At 54.0% G+C, this 16380-nt stretch overlaps 2 protein-coding genes across 2 annotated transcripts in view; one reads left to right on the forward strand and one right to left on the reverse strand.

Moving 5' to 3' along the window:
• The window catches only part of SF3A1 (splicing factor 3a subunit 1), a 19671-nt gene extending 18034 nt beyond the window's left edge, over nucleotides 1-1637 (reverse strand). Inside the window, exon 1 of the mRNA XM_029921488.1 lies at nucleotides 1444-1637. Coding sequence (XP_029777348.1) covers nucleotides 1444-1506 — 63 coding nt within the window. The 5' untranslated portion in view covers nucleotides 1507-1637. The remainder of the gene's footprint in view (nucleotides 1-1443) is intronic.
• On the forward strand, nucleotides 1383-15978 carry CCDC157 (coiled-coil domain containing 157). Its single transcript, XM_029921606.1, has 12 exons — nucleotides 1383-1923; nucleotides 2710-2832; nucleotides 7145-7403; nucleotides 9098-9269; nucleotides 10001-10646; nucleotides 11359-11436; nucleotides 11810-12000; nucleotides 13316-13492; nucleotides 13658-13826; nucleotides 14893-15056; nucleotides 15465-15553; nucleotides 15641-15978. The coding sequence occupies exons 3-12, from the start codon at nucleotides 7156-7158 to the stop codon at nucleotides 15888-15890; spliced, it is 2184 nt and encodes a 727-aa protein (XP_029777466.1). The 5' UTR covers nucleotides 1383-1923; nucleotides 2710-2832; nucleotides 7145-7155; the 3' UTR covers nucleotides 15891-15978.
• The last annotated feature ends 402 nt before the right edge of the window (nucleotides 15979-16380 follow it).

Below are 16380 nucleotides of genomic sequence, written 5' to 3' on the forward strand. Positions count from 1 at the left end.
CAAAATTGAGGAATGTAAAGCTTAACTGGACCAAAGAGCAGACCCAGGATTCTAACACATCACTTTAGCTAGAGAGGCTGCACCACCAGCCATTTTGTGACTTGAGCTTGCCCATCCCGTCTGTCCCACCTCCCCACTCCCGCCACAATCTAAGCCAGGCCCTCAGTATCTTCTGAATAACTGTGTTCCTAGCAATTCTCATCACAACTTGCCTACTAGAATTTCTGAAACACAAATATGTCATTATCCAGCTTAAAACTTCCCTTTTTCCCCACTGTGTACTCAGAAGTAGTTCAAATCCCCCAAAATGCACCTTTTGCCACCCCTTCCAACCCTATGCTTCAACCATACTTTTTAATTTACTCTTGATCAGAAATACCATCTGATTCCTATCTTGGTGTCTTTGCAATCATCTGGTATTACTTTGTTTAATTTCCTCCAAGCGACTGGGAAAATACCAGAATGTACTTAAATATTTGTGGTAAGGGCACGGACCTCTTCTGTCATGTACTCTGCTGTATACTGAACGCAAAGCAGTAATCAGCACGCCATACGTGCTCAATAAATGTTTGCTGCCTGAATAAAGGATGCTATTTCCCCTTTCCAATCACCTATCTGGCAAACTACTAATTCATCTTTCTAAAAGCAATTTACTTAGCTCTCATGTGGGCTTCACCTACTTTAATTTCCCCTTCACCTCATCAAAGAAATATTGATTAGATTAAAAATCTTTTACATCTGACACTTAATAGGCATATCACACCATACTACAATGATTTACACACCTCTTTCCCTCTCAGCTGATTTAAGAGCTGGCTGGTTTCATTTATGGTGATCAAAGCAATAAATATTTGTTGAGAATTCACTTATATCTCTCTCCCCACTAGAACCCTGAACTTCATAAACTAGCTGTGCTCCATTCATTCTGGTTCAGTCGGAGCCTGGCACGGTATTTGGCTTAAGAGTACGCAAAGAGTAGATACTGAGCATTATCAAAAATGCACCCTACAGTCTGGGAAATTAGGGAATACTGGGCAAACGCGAGAGGGCAGGGTGAGGGGGAACAATGGTCGTCCCAATTACCACAGAAAACCTGCGGGTGGGCTGGATCAGTGTTTCTCAAACTTTAACCAATCACCTTGAGACCTTGCTAAAATGCATTAGCATTCCGTTTTGGCATTTCTTATTTGAACTCCCAGGTAGTGCTAATGATCCTGGTCCGCGGACCACACTTTGAGAACCACTGTTCCAAGAACGCTGGTTTCGCTACCCGAAGGCAGCGCAGGGCGGCAGCGCGCTGCCTCCTGGGACTTGCAGTCCCTCCAAGCCCTCTTAAGCGACCGCTTCTTCCTCTGCACGAGTGAACAGCGCCCGCGCCGGAGGGGAGGGCCCAGGCCGAGGCTCAGGCTCAGGCTGCCGACTGAGGTGCGGGGGTCGCGGTACCTGTTTGGGCTCGGCGGCCGCCGGCGGCGGCGGGGGCACCGCCTGCACGGGTCCGGCCGGCATGACTGCGACGCTCAGGGCTGCCAGTCCGCCTGGTTGAAGGTGAGCGGTGCTCCGTCAAAGCAGCTACCAGGACGGAAGAAACAATAAGCTCGCAAGATGGCGGCGACCGAGAGACTCGTAGCTCCGGAGGGGAGGCTGACGCGCTTCCGGGACCGCCCCTTCTTTTGCGACGCAACTTCCTGTCCCTTTCCTAGCGCTGCCTGCGGGATGCCGTTGCCATGGCAGCGGTCGGAGCTCCAAGCTAGGATTTGTGGACGATCCCAGGAGCAGCAGGCGCGCCTGGGACAGTTCCATGAGCCGACCGGACACAGGGGCTGAGGCTACAACGCAAGAAACTGGGGAGACGTCCTACATCACCGGCCGGACACTCTCCGCCCTCTCCCCACGACCCTGGGGCCCCCCTTCTTTACTCCAAAGGTGGGTTCCTCGCTCCCTCCCATTGACCTGTCACTTTGGAGAGCACCTTCCCTCCCCTCGAGGCTGCCTTCTCTTTCGCTTCAGTCCACCTCCTCTAGACCCCCTTCCCAAGTCCCAATCCCTAATTCCCACTGGTTCCTTTTCCCGTTTCCTAGGTTCCACCCTCTACCTTCCATAGTCCCTCTCTCAAGCCCCACAGACCATCTCAAATCAGGACTTCTTTAAGTTGCATCGTTCACTCCCCAAAGCGCGTTCCTGCTGACCACTTCCCTAGCTTCCCTGAGGCTCACCTGGAATCCCGCCCTTTACTTCTCTTCTGAGATACTGTCCTCTTTGTCCTTTCACACACACATCCCCGTTCCCTCAGCTCCAGAATCCGGGTCGGCTTTTGCCCTTGTCTGGATAGTTTAACAGTTTCTTCAGCTGTGAAATGGCCTTTGCTCTTCTTGTCCAGATAAACAGTTTCTTCACCTGTGACATGGAGGCAGGATAGGAAGAGATGCCCCCCACCCCAAGTGTCTTACCCCATCCCTCTTTCTCACACACACACACACTGTATAGCTGGTTTATGTCATTGTTGTTATTCTTAATATAGAATAGCTAGGATTTATTGACTCTGTGCCAAACCGTACATGCTTTACATCACTTATTTCTTATAGCAACTTATTTACAGATGAGGACAATGAAGTTCTGGGTTGGTGAAGGGAAATCCAAACACATTCTAATTCCTTTCCTAGTGCAGCTACTTATTCCTTTGTCTTCATTCAGTCCCTTTATTGTCCCCAGGGATCCAGGCAATTAGCAATCCTGACTCAGAGGCTGACAACTGGAGTATATAGGTGTTTTTAGAATTTCCAAGGTGTTTTCCTGGTGCTGACCTTGAATCTCTGCAGGGACACTGGCCAGGAGGTAGGTAGGCATGATCTTTTTCTTTTTAACTTTATTTTTGAGAGAGTCGGAGATAGCATATGAGTGGGGGAGAGGCAGAAAGAGAGGGAGACACGGAATCTGAAACACACTCCAGGCTCTGGGCTATTAGCACAGAGCCTGATGCCGGGCTCAAACCCAAGAACCTTGAGATCATGCCCTGAGCCGAAGCTGAACACTTCCCTGTTTAACCTACTGAGCCAACCAGGCCCCCCAAGAGGTGGGCATAATCCTTACCAGAGGAGTAGGATCCCATGGCTCAGAAAAGGAAGTGGCTTGCATGTTGAATGGGAGTGGAAGGCCCCTTCCCTTCTCTGCAAGTCAAAAGTCCACCTTGAGCATAAGGGAACTCAGAGGCAGAGTTAGCTGCTTTCCTTCCTCAGGGCAGTGTTGGCACAATTAGCGCCATCACCTGTATGATCTCCAGAACAGTCAGTGCAGGGCTGGCAGCTTCAAGCTATGGGTTCCACTTAAGACCCAGGAATTACAGAGAAAGCCCATGTCAAATGCTCCTTCACTTGACGCACACCTAAGTGGTACTCAAAACACGCTTATAACGGCAAATTCCTAGTGTTCAGAAGAAAACGACGTGCGGTAACCTTGGATACTTTTCAGTGTTGTTTTCCTTTCATGTATTATTGATGCTTCGGCATTTGTTCTACTTATCAGAACCAGAGTTCAGGAGTTGGTATCTCAGATGGCTCCAGATGGCAGCAATAGTTATTTGAGGGTGAACAGGTCAATGTTTCTTGATGTCTTCAGAAGCAAGCTCCTGAGTTCCAGGTGCTTTGCCACCTGTATATGCCTCCTGCCAGGAGCTTACTTTATTTATTTCCTCCCTCCCATTCCAGGAAGGAGACCCAGAATGTTTCAGTCTGGTTTTTTTTCTGTTTGTTTCTGCCTCCTTCTTTGGGGATATAAAATCTCACAGGTGGCAATATCTCAGAGGCAGTCACCACAGCAACATCTGTGTGCAGGATGTGGCCCTGTGTGTATTTATGGGTGTTGTAGGGTGAATACTCATAGCTCTGCCAGTGGAAGTGACAGAGGTGACACACCAAAGACCTGCCCCCTGTAGAGATCCTCAGAGGTAGTTCCTGGAGACAGGGCTCTCTGTGTCCTTCTCTGTCCATATTCTCGACATTCACAGGTACTCAGTCACCATTTGCTTCATGAACTACACAGGATCTGACCCGTCTATACCTGCACTGTCCAATACGTTAGCCACCTGTCCATATGGTAGTGCATTTGAAGATGGTGGCTGGTCCAAATTGAAATGTGCTCTGTCACATTGACACTAGATTTTGAGACTGAATGTGAAAAAGACTGTAAAAGAATCTCCTTAATAATGTTATATTGATTTCATGTGGCGTGAGAGTATTTGGGGTTTATTAGGTTAAATAAAATATATAATTAAAATTAACTTACCTGTTTCTTTTTACTTTTTTATGGTTAGTATAAAATTTAAAATTCCGTATAAGGCTAGCATTGTAATTCTTTTGGACAATGCTGCTCTAGAAGCAGCATGGCCTGAAGACAGAGCAGAGATATTGGACCCAAGAGTCCTAGCTCCCTGAGTGACCTTGGGTTAATTCCCTAACTTTCCAGAGCCTCAGGTTCCTCATCTGTATAAAGAAGGCAGATTCAGGAGGTAACACACAGTAGGTCCTGTGTTCAGGGCTTAGTGCTGTTAAAGTACAATCTCTGTGGGGCGCCTGAGTGGCTCAGTCAGGTAAGCATCTGACTTCGGCTCAGGTCATGATCCCACAGTTGGTGGGTTCAGGCCCCACATTGGGCTATGTGCTGATAGCTCAGAGCCTGGAGCCTCCTTCAGAATCTATGTCTCGCCCTCTCTCTACCCCTCCCATGCTCATGCTCTGTCTCTGTCTCTCAATAATAAATAAAAATGTTTAAAAAAATTTTTTTAAATAAAAAGAAAGTACAATCTCTGTGCCCAGGCTCAAGGTAGGTGACCCCACATGTGCCTTTCCTCACCCCATTCCTCCAGCCTGGGACCCCCTCCCCTTCTTCTGGGACTGGCTCTTCCCTGTAACCTTCACCCCAGGAAGCCTCCCTCAGTGCCCAGTCACTCACTCTTGCCTTCATCCATTCCCAGGGACTGAAGAGCTAGTTGGGGCCACCTCTGCACTGGATACGGGAAGCCAGGGACCTGGATAAGCCTCTGACCCTGAGCCCCAGAGCCCACAGGCTAATATGACAGCTAGACATACTCAGACATTCAGCTTCACAGGCAGGCACCTGTGCAGAGGTGAAGACAGGGCCCAGGTCCTCAGGGAGGCCAGAGAGGCCAGCTCAGCCCTCAAGAATCACCCCTGCATGTTTTTGAGCATCCCAGGAGCTGTGGGCACAAGCAGTCCCTTAGGTCCCTCAGCCCAAGTGACCAGGTGATACCACAGTGAACTTAAAAGACAGTCTATGCACTTGCAGAGAGACAGACTGCCAACTGCAAATACTATTCAAATAATTCAGTGCCATTGTGGCATATGCTGGGAAGGAAAAGAACAGAATGCTTTGAGAATGTATAACAGGTGAACTCGCCGGCCTGGGGACCTGTAGGAAGGTGTCTTATCTAGAGAAAGTATGGGGAGGTGAGGGCACATTCTGGGTGGTAAAATGCTGAGGTGGGAACAGACCACACAGGGGCAGAGCCCAAGGAAGTGTTCCAGTGTTATGCTGTAGAAAGCCTTTCAAGGGCTCTGAGCCAGAGAGTGAGTTGCATTTTAAATGATCACTCTGGCCATATCCCGAACGGACGAGGTGGTGCTGGGCAGAGGGATGAAGGCGGCCCCTAAGGGAGGCTGTGGCAGGGGTCTGGGGAGAAGATGCAGTGTGGAGCAGCACTGACAAACACAGGGGTGAGTTCTCAGTGGGGTCTGTCTGGATGCTGGATTGGCAGCACTGGACGCTTGGATGTGGGGGTAAAGGAAAGGAATACAAGGAAGTGTCCAGCTGCCTGTGGGGGGAGGGCTGCCATTTTCTGAGATGAGTGAGGTTGGGGTACAAATAGGTTGGAGGAAGAGAGATTTCTCCACCAGGCCTGGACTTGCTGGGAATCAGGGAAACCAACTGTTGCCTAAATACTGCCCAAGCAGCCCCTGCGGGGCAGGGAAGAGCTGTGGTGCAAGGAAGTACTTTCTGCTGCTGAGAAACCCACAAAGGACAAGAGAACCCTGCTGCAGGGTGGGGAAGAACCAGGGCTGCCCAGCTCAGAACAGAGAGAAGAGGGTGAAATTGGCAGGGTGTGATGAGCCACCGGGGGGCCCAGGAGAGTGTCATGCTTCTCCACCTCCTGAGTCAAGGACCAGGGACCATTCATCTCTGTCCTCAAAGATGTCCACAGATTCCAGAGATGGACAAGAAGCATTCTATATGGGCTGCGGGGAGAAAGGGGACATATAGAAGGCAGCAGTGACTCCAGACAAGGATGGTCTTTGCTGTTGCTACTGCTAATAATAGTAACCACAAGAATAATGCTTACTGTTGCTTGAGCACTTTCACTGATGACTTTCCCTGGAGGAGGTGATATCCAGGATGCCCGACGGATGAGAGGAATTAGCGAGGTGATGGGAATTGAATGGGGGAAGCATGATATAGACAGAGGGACAGATCGGGCCCAGGTTTAGAAATGAGTGCTGGCACCTGAACTGGTAGTCGGAGCTGATGGTGGTTGAGATGCAGAGTATGACGGTGAGGGAGGGATGTGGCCAGAGGTGACCTTTCTCCTAAGAGGTGTTGGTCGATGTGACATGCTCAGGTTGGTTTTGGCCCAGATCTCTAGAGGTGAAGTGCATCACTTGGAGGGCTCAGACCTGTGGCCTTGCTGGAAGGTGCTGCAGGGGTCCAGGCAGGAGCTGACGGCGGCCCAGCATGATCCAGCACTTCCTGTTACATTGTAACTACCACTTTCTTTTAGGTGTCAGTTGCTTGTTCAGTGGTTTGCTCAGGGAGAGAAGGACTGTAGGTACTTTCTAGCTCTAGCTCATAGCTTTATCTGCCCAGACTTTAGCGGGGGTCTGGCACACATGGGCCCTCAGAGGGATGGACCTATGGAATTGACAGTGTGGGCATGGCATAGGGTGGATGAGAGGGTGAAGTCTACCCACAAGCAGGTAGGTACCAAAGGACCCGTGACCCAGGCCTGGAAAAGACTTTCCCCCAGGGTCTAGGTTGGACTTTTGGCCTAGGAGAATGGGACAGATGGGGGTTTTAGGAAGTTTCCTCTAGCAGCAGCCCCATGGCTCTGGCTGACGGGGATCCTCTCTGCTCACCCCAGGAGCCACAACAATGGCGCACCTGCTGGGCAGCCAGTCCTGCATGGACAGCCTGCGCAAGGACCTTACCGACCTGCAGGGTGCCATTGTGGATGTGTTCTCTCGCGCTGGGCCTGTGCGCTTCCCTTCCTGGAAGTTCCCTGACCGTGTGGCTTGCGACCTGGACATGGTGGCCCTGCTAGAGCACTATGACCATGTGCCAGGTGACCCTGAGTTCACGCGGCTGTCCCATGCTGTTCTGCTGGAGCTGGTCATCGACAGGTGAGGGCCTTCACCAACTCTGGTGATCTCAGGATGCTGGCATCTGCCCCTTAAACCAGTAGACCTGCCTCAGGATCCCCCTCCAGCAAGGATCACATTGGTAACAATAATCACTTTTAACTGAGTCCCTGTCAGGAGGTAGGTTCAAGGCTCTCACTATGATCTCTTCTGTCATGTGCTTTCCTATAGTGCCTGCCCTCAGGGGGTTGCCCACAACTGCCCACCCCACCCCCACCCCCCATTCTCACAGCTGCCTCTCCAGCTCCTGTCAGCTGCCTCCTCAGGGTTTCTGTGCCTCAGGGACACCACGGCTGCTGCTCAGAGTTTCCATCCCTGGCTCTTTCCTGGTGTCTTGTGGGCTATGCTGTTCTCTGAGTCACAAGGTCAGACATGGGATGTGTTTTTCCAGATTTTGTCCCTGCTGGGAAGAGGACAGTGGATTGCCCTGCAGCCCCTCCACTTCCATACTATCATTAAATGTAACATGGTCATCAGGCTTCCACTTCCTGGGGCCCGCAACCCAGGTGCCTGTGCTCCAAATCCATACAAAGTCATGGGGACCCCCGACAGGCAAAGACACCGGTGGTCTGCGGATGACCTGCCTGGGGACAAAGAACCAGGGTGACCACTCAGAAGAACCCCCAGTATGAAAGCTTTATTTGGAGCCTGTGAACGGCTAAACACGTAGAAGCACAGAACACACCTTCCTTCCTTGGTGCCTTTACATACACTCTGCCCTCTGCTAGAGTACCCCTGCCCAGCCCTTCCTGGTCCGGCCAAGCCCCAGTCACCCATCGAGACCCAGTCTACCTATGCCCCTGAGGAAGCTGTTGGTGACATGTCTTCACCAACCCCTCTGTCAAGGCCATGCTCTGTCTTCTTTCCAGGCACTGCAGCAGGCACAGCTGTCCCCATTCACAGAGGAAGACACCCTGACTCAGAGAGGGGTGTGCCCCAGAGGCAATTAGTGCGTCCTCCCCAGCTTTCTCTGCCCAAGGCCCCAGTGGATGACCCTACTGCGCTTGGAACAAGACAAGGTGGCTTACCTGCCCAGTATGCTTTGTAAATACAATTCCTCTTCCTTTAAAATAGCTTGGTTCCCATGCAGATCCAAGCTCATCCTTCTAACGCCTCTCTTCCTTATGTGTAGCCCGGCTCTAATTTTGAACACTTAAAGTTAACATAGACACCCACCTGTCTTCATGTCTCCCATATCTCAGGAGCAGCTTGCCCTGCAGGAGACCCTGACTAGAATCAGAAAACTACAGGGCACCCCCGCCCTGCATGCTCACCCTGAGGCTGTGGGCAGGCCCTTTCCCCTCTCAGGGTCCCTGCTATGTCCCTGTAAGGTGAAGGCTCTGAGCCATGTGATGCAATGCAGCCACCCATCCAGCATCTTCCAAGCATTCACAGCACAACTGAAGCGAGACCCAGTCTCCCAGAGCATCTCAGTGCAGTGGGGAACAGCCAGGCAGAAGTGCTGGTACCCAGGAGGCCTGGAAGAGGCCCCCAAGCTCAGCCCTCAGGAAGGGCTTCCTAGAGGAAGTGGCTCTTGGATTGGGTTTGAAGCTGGTCCAGCAGAGCATATTCTAAGGCCCCCCAAGTCCCCAGAGCCAGGGGCTGCTAGTTGCATGGTATGCAGGCATGCTGGCACCAGGCTCTACCCTAGGTGACCCCACCATCTCTGCCCACAGGCTCCTGCTGCTGCTTCAGAGCTGTACCAGCTACTTGGAGAACCTTGGTTCAGAGCAAAAGGTGCCCTCCACCCAGGACGTGAGGCCTTGCATGTCTGTGGGGCTCACAGTGCGGTGCTTCTGGAATAGTCTACTGAGGCTGGGCATGCTCTACCAGCAGGCAGCCTCCCAGGTGGGTTGGCTACTCCCAACTCCCCAACCATAGCCACCCTCATACCTGCCCCAGTCCCAGCTTCCTTGCATATCATGTGTATACCGCATCCTTTGCTGGCCCCATGCTTCTGAAGGAGACAGTAGCAATTCTGGAGCCTCCCCATCAATGCCAACTACAGTGTGCAGTTAGCAGTGCAGGCCTCGGGGCTCATGTCTGGGCTACCTGGCTCTGCTATGGGACTTTGGAGAAAGTCCCTACCGACTCTGAACCTCAGTTTGTTCATCTGTACAGTGGGAATAATAGACGTCCCTACCTCTCAGGGCGTTGTTAGGTAATACTCTTCATGTTAACCCCATTTATTATGGCTTATCTCATAATTTTCACAAATCCCCAGTGAAAAGGACCACCAACACCATAACAGGGAGGAAAGGAAAACTGAGAGCAGCTATGGTGACATGACAGCAAGCAAGTCCACTAGGCAAGAACCCAGTAACTGGCAGCTGCAGCTTCACTGTTAGACACCTAGTACACTGTGACTGCACTGAGCCTGGGGCAGGGGGCAGCAGAGAGGGGGCCTGGGCTTGGGCAGCAGACCAGAAGGAGAAGGTTCTCTCTCTCATTTACATAGGTGTCAGATAACATCTGAGGATCTGAATATCAGCAGAGACTGTCACAATATCGCCGAGGAAACTGGTCACCTCCCAGGCCTGTCTCCCTCATCTGCTTTCCCTTTCTTTTCCTGACCACAGAAAAGGGAAAACCAAGGGGAGACCCTCACCTCCAAGCCCACAGCCAAGGGCGAGCCAGCCAGGAGCCCTGAATTTGTGACTGCCAAGTTCATCAAGCCCCCCTCCCCAGTACCAGGCTTGCTCCAGACCTGCCAGGAGCCAGACAGCCTCCCCGCCAGAGTATCCCTGCAATGCCCAGCCAGGAACGTCAAGAACAGTAGGAGTGTCCACTCCCAGACTGTGGAGACGGCCCTGGTGCCCTGTGATGCATGCACCAGCGTCCAGGGCAGCCTGCGGGAAGTAGGCAAGGTGGTCATCAGCCTGTGTCAGAGCCAGAACTTGCCCTCGTCCTTAGGCCAGTTCCAGCAGCTGGTGCAGGACAGCATGGGGCTCAGGCCGTTGCCTGCCACCACCATGGGCCACTGGGCGGCAGAGCAGAGCAAAGACCTGACGCGCCTCAGTAAGCATGTGGGGGCCCTCACTCAGCTTGTTGGGCCCCTTAGGGCCCAGCTGGAGGAGGCTGAGAGGCAGAAGGATGGACTGAGGAAGCAGGTGGGCGAGCTGGAGCAGGCACTGCAGCAGGAGCAAGGGGAGCGGCAGCGACAGGCGGATAAGGCCGCACAGCACCTGGTGGAGCGGGAGCGTGACAAGCAGCAACTGCTCACAGGTCTGTGCCCCAGACACCGGACCCTCAGTGCCTGGGGCTCTGCTACAGCCTTAGCACAGGCTCTCCCAGAAACAGCCCCCACGACAGGGCTGCAAGTACCAGTAGTCAGTGTAAAGAAACACAGGTTAAGGAATGAGCAAGAGACACAGAGGCAAGGCAGCTCATCAAGCTGGTTATACTGCAGGCAACTGGAGCCTAATCCCACTGGGAAATCCTGGAGCTGGTGGTATAGAACAGATGCCTCAGAGCTGTCCCATAGGAGGGTGAGGGAGCCAGGGAATTCATCCACTCTGGTGTCACTGAAGGGGACTCCTGGCAGAGCCACTCCCCTGGCACCTCCAGCCAGCAGAGCAACCTCTTTGGCTTCAGCAGAAGCCATCAGGCAGAGGTACAGCTATGGCACCAGAAGCAGGCCAGCACCTGCTGATGTGGTGGGGCCTGACAGATTTGGGCAAGTCACTGTCTTTCTCAGTCTGTCACCTCTGTGGAGAATACTGACGCCCAGAGCGGTATACAGGCACGGCAGCCAGCCAGTTGGAAGCAGGGTAAATGGGGGCCCAGGCCTCCTGGCATCTCCCTAGAGCTTCTACAAGCCCAGGGAGCCCCTCCATATGGCAATAACTGCCACCACTTTGCAGGGTACACTGGGCGTGAAGCCACTGGCCAGGCCCAAAGGAGCCTCTGAAATACCCCCCTCTCTTGGCTGCTATAGAAACAAGTGACCTCAAGATGAAAGTGGCCACCCTGGAGGGGAAGCTGAAGCAGCAACAGGAGTCCATGCAGGCTGTGGGTGAGGAATCCCATCATGTGGCCCCAAACCCCATGCCCCATGCTTGGTGGTGCAGCAGGACGAGCACCCTCCATCTCTGTCCCCTGGGCTTCCGGGGCAGAGAAAGGGAACCACAAGGAGAGTGGGCCTGATTGGCCACATTGTTGGGTGACGGCCAGAGTCGGGGTGCCACCTCCCACCCAGAGAGCACCTATTTTCACAGCACACTTCAGGCAGTGTTCAGGGCCCCATTTTGTGGCTGAGGACACTGAGGCCCAGAGATGGGCTGTGACCCCTCTCATCCCACCTCAAGTCTCATCCTGGGTCAAAGGCACAGGGACTCACACCCAGGCTTCCCTGCCCTACCCCTTCCCATGCCCACCCAATCCTGCAGAGACCAAGGCCCGGCAGCTTCAAGAGGAGGCCGAGCACAGGGCAGAGGCCGAGCGGCAGGTGCACCAGCTGGAGGAGCAGGTGCAGCTCCTGGCAGGGCGGCTGGATGGGGCCAGCCAGCAGATCCGCTGGGCCAGCACAGAGCTGGACAAGGAGAAGGCCCGAGTTGACAGCATGGTCCGCCACCAGGAGGTGAGGACCCTGGCACCTGGGGGTATCTGCCATGTGGGCTGCAGGAAGAGAGAGCTGCACTGGTGGGGTGTGGGGGGTTATCGTGTAGGGTACCTGCTCCCCAGCACACACCCAGGTTTTTGTTTGATTTTTACCAAGAGTCTGAGCCCTCCCCTGAGCCCCGGGCCCTGGAGAAACAATGATCCAGGAACAGATACAGCCAAAAGAGGCCGCCCCACCCAGCAAGGACAAGCAGTTGGGCCATCATAGCTCTGCTGCCAGATGGCTAACAGGGGCAGGAAAAGTACTACAGTCTGGAGAGGGACAAGTACATCTGCTTGTGGGAGTCCAGGATGGCTTCTGGGAGAAAGTGGCCTTTAAACTGGATGCCAAGGACTGGTGACCGGTCCATCAGACAGAGGAAGGGTAGGAAGGGCAAAGAGTAAGCCAAAGTCCAGGATACATCTGTGCCCTTGGCATTGGGGCCTTGCAGGAACCCTCAAGGGTATGGCTGAGAGAGCAAGTAACCTGCCACCTAGAGAAGGGGATAGGTCTGGGGACTGTCTTGACTGGTCTTAGTCTTAGAGGCTCATTTGGGAAGCCAAGACTTCAGGTGGAAGTCCCCAGCATCAGGCATGGCCCAGTATAGGAAAGCTTTTCAACTCCAAGCAGATGCTTTTCTCAGTGCCCTGCAAACAGTCATGGTCACCCTGTATCAGATGTGTGCAGTGAACCAGGTGCTAGGCTTCTGCCTCTGTAGCCCTCTTGTTCTTATTCCTCATCACAACAGAAGGAGGCAGATACTCTTGTCATCCCTATTTTATAGATGAGGAAACAGGCTCAATGAGATTAAGGAAATTGCCAAAGCTGCACAGCTAGCCAGAAGTAGAGCTAGGACTCAGAACAGACCAGCTTTGGTTCTTCCTGCTTGGTACTCAGTAGGTGTCAGGAAATGTGGGCCCCACGTGACACGGACGATGGGACACTGAAGACCTAAGGAGAAGAAAAGCATATTGCCCAGAAGGTCTCTCCAAGTGGAGACTGATTGTAAAGAAGAGGGTGAGACTGATAATTGGCCAACTGCTTTAAACAAAGGGGCAGGGGCCTGCAGGTTGGAGGGCTTGGCCCTGACTGGCCTGGGCGTATACATTAGGGTATACAGCTGTCTTCCCTGTGCCCCTTCTGCTGCATGCTTGCGCACAGCCTCCCCTGTACACAGGCAGGGCACAAGGGGGAGGGCTTGGAGGGTCGAAGATACCATAGCCTCCTTTGTCCCACATGGCTGGGCCTTGCCCTGTGGGCCTCATGGCCTCCCTGCCTGCCCACCCCGGCTTAGTCCCTGCAGTCCAAACAGCAAGCCCTGCTGCAGCAGCTGGACAGCCTGGACCAGGAGCGTGAGGAGTTGCGAGGCAGACTGGACGAGGCCGAGGCCCAGCGGGTCCACATGGAGGAGCAGCTGCAGAATGTACAGAGCGAGAGGAAGCAGGGGCAGAGCCAGCTCCTGGCCCAGCAGGTGGGAGTGGGCAGGGCAATGGTGTGGGACAGCTTTTCCCTTTCACCAGAGGGGCCTCCAGCCAGCTGATTGCCTGGGCCCAGTCCCATGTCTGGAAGGGATGGGGGTGTCCCCAGGGGAGTTGGGAGCCATTCCTTGGACAAGACGAGCCTCCTCTGCCCCCAGGAGCTACTGCAGAGCCTGCAATGGGAAAAGCAAGGCCTGGAGCAGGCCACGACGGATCTGCAGCTGACCATATCAGAGATGGAACGGGAGCTCGTGGAGCTGAGGGAGCGGGAGCGGCTGCTGGTCACCTTCCCAGACCTGCACACACCCATCGAGGCCCAGATCCCAAGTAGGGACCCAGAGGTGGTGGCAAGACCACATTGGGGCCTGGACAGGCAGCTGAGAGTTTCCCTGGGCAAGACACTGGGGTCTGCAACTCCCTAGCCTGCAGCGTAGCCCCTAACAGAGCTCCCAGGACACACAGTGTGTCATGTATTATCTACTCTGTGTAGATGGGGACACAGAAGCCCAGAGGTGAGGTGACTGCCCACTGTCACACAGCTGAGTCCAGGTACAGGTCTAACACTGCCGCCTGTGTTCTTTACCATATCACATGCCAGTCCTTACTCAACTTCCTAGTGTCCCCATCCTGGTGTCTCCCCAAACCACACCACGGGGCTAGCTCCAGGGGCACAGCCACAGTTGTCCAGCGTCCCGTGTCATGCAGTCCATGGCACAGGAGTGCTAATTAACCCGTCTTAGCCCAGGATTGGATGCCTGGCAACCTGGATTCTCATTCCAGCCCCTCTAGCCCTCACCCCTAGGGGTGAATCTACTTGCAGAGGTACCAGGAAGATCCACCACAATTTAGCTGCAAATGATAAGTCATCAGTCCTGAGCACTGCGTTCAACGCCCTTCCACTGTCCCTTCATCTGCCCCAGAAGGTGGGCAAGAGCCCTTTTAAAAACCACAAAATGGAGAACCACAGCAGGCAGCAACTTGCTCAGTTGAGTCATGACTTAATAGAGTCAGAGAAGAAACCTCCATCCCCCAAGTGGTGGGAAAGAATGTCTTTGCTGAATTCCTGTGACTCATACCTGAGCTGGCTGTGTGACTTTGGACAGCTCACTGTCTCTCTGACCCTCTGAAAACAGGCAGCTTTGACAGGGTCACTTTACAAAGTCTTCAGTGAGCTTGAGGTCCCACCCAGCTCTCAGATTCTACAATGCTGCAGTCACCTCCCAGCAAGTAGGGGTTGGGAAGCAGAGATAAGGCCTCAAAAGGAAGATGAAGCGGGAGGTCAGTACACTGACTCTGCTCAGCTCACCTGTGCTTGCCAGGCCACCACAAACCCAAGGCATACCTCAGCTGGCATGTGTGCCCTCTGAGGTCCTGTTCCACGGGGTGATGTGAGGTACCAGAGAACTTGTCCCCACAGGCTCCAGCAATGTGACAGAAGACATGGAGAAGCAGGTGCAGGCCAACGACATCCGCATCCAAGTCCTGCAGGAGGAGAACGGGCGGCTCCAGTCTATGCTGTCCAAAATCCGGGAGGTAGCCCAGCAGGGAGGCCTCAAGGTGGGCAGCCTGGCTCCCCAACCTGAGAGGGATAGCCCTTGGGGACTTGGAGGAGGCACCTGACCAGCAGGTCTTCAGACCCCACCCTGGGAACCTGTTGAAAGCCTGCCTCATCAACATGTGGCTTACAGGTTTCAAGCAGGCAGGAGAGTGCGACAGTGCCTGCCAACTCCAAATTCCCCCCTCCAGTCCTTGGTACCTTTATTTCAAGTGCAACCAGGAGCCTTGTCAGAAAGCAAAACTTCCCACACTTACTGCAGCTGGGGTAGCCCTGAAGGCTTCCCAAACCTTGTCCCTCAGAGAAAGGGGTGTGGGTTTGGGCCCTCCCTCTCCTCCATGGTGATGATACCCTCTCTGAACAGTACAGAAAATTTCCTGGGCCTTCCTGATATTGGCTTTTTTTGGCAGCTGATCCCACAGGACCAGCTCTGGGCCTCTCCCAGCAAGAACATCCATGGAGCAGCGCCCCCAGCCCAGGCCCAGAACGCATCTCCAGGGTGAGTAAGGCTTTGCCAGAGGTGGGGCAGAAGGGTGGGCTGGTCCCCCTCACTCACAGGGGATCCTGCCATCTGGTCCTCCCTCAGGCCCCTGGGCAAGAAGCATCTGCCTAGCAGCAGGACAGCCAGTGCTGGCAGGACCCCACCGTGCCGGCTCCGGGCATCCCCACCTCAGCAGCCCTGCAGCCGGCCGAGCAAGCCCTCCTTGGAGGACATGACCCACTCGACCAACTGTGCTCAGAACCCCATCCGGGCCTTGGCCAGGCTGAGGAGAAGACTGTCACCAGGCCAAGGCCAGGCCAGCCCTGCATATCAGTCCCAGGAGCGGCCCATGTAGCTTGCTGTGGGGTGGGGCTAGAGGGCAGGTGTCTGGCAACCCACTCAAATGTAATAAAGCCCTGGCCATCTGCCCACAGCAACCCTGACCTTACAGCCCTGGCTGAGCCAGGGGAAGAGTCCTTCCTTCCCCATTCTGGGCAGGGACCACCTAGTCCCCAGTCAGGTAAGTCACCTGCCAGCAGAGGCCTGGCACACTGTGAGCCCTCAGTAAATGGGCATAGCCTGCCTCCATCCTGACAGGGTTATGGGAGAAGACACACCAAGGAGAGAAAGAAGAGCTGGGCCAGGTGAAAGGCCCACAGCGAGGGCAAAAGGGTGATGTGGACTCAGTGACCCCTACCAATAAAGAGCAGGGTCAGGGTAAGGGATGTATCAGGGAAGGAGAGCTGCTCCCAAGGTAGGTCCAGTAAAGGTGTATGAGGCAGAAAGGTGTCGGAGAACAGAGTCCCGGCTCTGGGCTCACAGAGGCACGCAGAGGGCAGGGAAGC

Source organism: Suricata suricatta, chromosome 14 (assembly GCF_006229205.1).
Source record: "Suricata suricatta isolate VVHF042 chromosome 14, meerkat_22Aug2017_6uvM2_HiC, whole genome shotgun sequence".
In the NCBI taxonomy this organism is placed as follows: Eukaryota; Metazoa; Chordata; class Mammalia; order Carnivora; family Herpestidae; genus Suricata; species Suricata suricatta.